This window comes from Frankliniella occidentalis, unplaced genomic scaffold (assembly GCF_000697945.3).
Source record: "Frankliniella occidentalis isolate FOCC.00 unplaced genomic scaffold, Focc_3.1 Scaffold61, whole genome shotgun sequence".
In the NCBI taxonomy this organism is placed as follows: Eukaryota; Metazoa; Arthropoda; class Insecta; order Thysanoptera; family Thripidae; genus Frankliniella; species Frankliniella occidentalis.
In genome coordinates, this window is record NW_026267191.1 from 1255186 (window position 1) to 1256081 (window position 896).

The window sequence follows — 896 nt, forward strand, 5'->3', positions numbered from 1 at the left end:
GGGGGGGGTACAAATTGGGTAATCCGCTAGACAAACTTCCTTGTGTCAATCCGGGGGTATTCCGGCTGGGGTACTCCAGGAGTACTTCAGGGGTTACTCCGATATGATACACGATCGTCGTTTCTCCATCGGTTGTTTTGTTGGGACTGGGAGCGTCGGGTGGTAACCGAAAACCCTGATGACACCTGACTCTTGCAAAAGAAACGAGTTGTTTTGAAGCTCACTGTAAACATCGAGGTGGTGGTTCTGGACGACCTCCTTGTTCCGGGTGGCGTAGCACGAGTAGTTGCCGGCGTGGTACATCTGCGTGTTGGGCACGAAGAGCGAGCCGTCCTCGAACACCTTGAAGCCGAGGTCCTGGGCCGGGTAGTGCGGCGGCGCCTCGGTGGAGGGGGCGGCCGCCGAGGTCCCCGTCGAGGAGGTCGTGACCTGCGGAGGCCGGAGCAGATAGTCTTACTTTACGAAATGCCGAGCGGGAGGGCGGCGGAGGGGCCACTTCGAGGAATCATTGAACAAACCCCAAAAAGTCAGGGAGGAAATCAAACTTAAAATAAACCAGGAAAATCAAAATAAGGACCGCCTTTCACGCGACGTCATTTGTAGGGAGTGGCGCGTGTGTCATTAGAGTGTAATTATTCATGGTACACTCTGTGGCGTCCCGGTCGTACCTTAGACGTGCCCAGGTAGACGCCGTTGCGCTCCCAGACGATGGGCGGCGTCGGCGACCCGCTCACGTCGCACGCCAGCTCCACGTTGTCGCCCTGCTTGGCGCGCCGCTGCACCCACTGCAGGTCCTTGTCCAGGGTCACGACCGACACGCCCTCGATGGGGTACAGCACTGCGCAATCACAATTGTTGTTAGAGGAAAGTTCAATAAAAAGTTTGAAAAATACTAA

The 896-nt window shown here is 56.2% G+C and overlaps 1 protein-coding gene across 1 annotated transcript in view; it reads right to left on the reverse strand.

Moving 5' to 3' along the window:
* Positions 1-76: 76 nt before the first annotated feature.
* The window catches only part of LOC127749514 (follistatin-related protein 4-like), an 11477-nt gene continuing 10657 nt past the window's right edge, over positions 77-896 (reverse strand). The window contains exons 2-3 of the mRNA XM_052267950.1: positions 669-838; positions 77-429 (exon numbers count right to left, since the gene is read on the reverse strand). Of these exons, the coding sequence (XP_052123910.1) occupies positions 94-429; positions 669-838 (506 nt within the window). The 3' untranslated portion in view covers positions 77-93. The remainder of the gene's footprint in view (positions 430-668; positions 839-896) is intronic.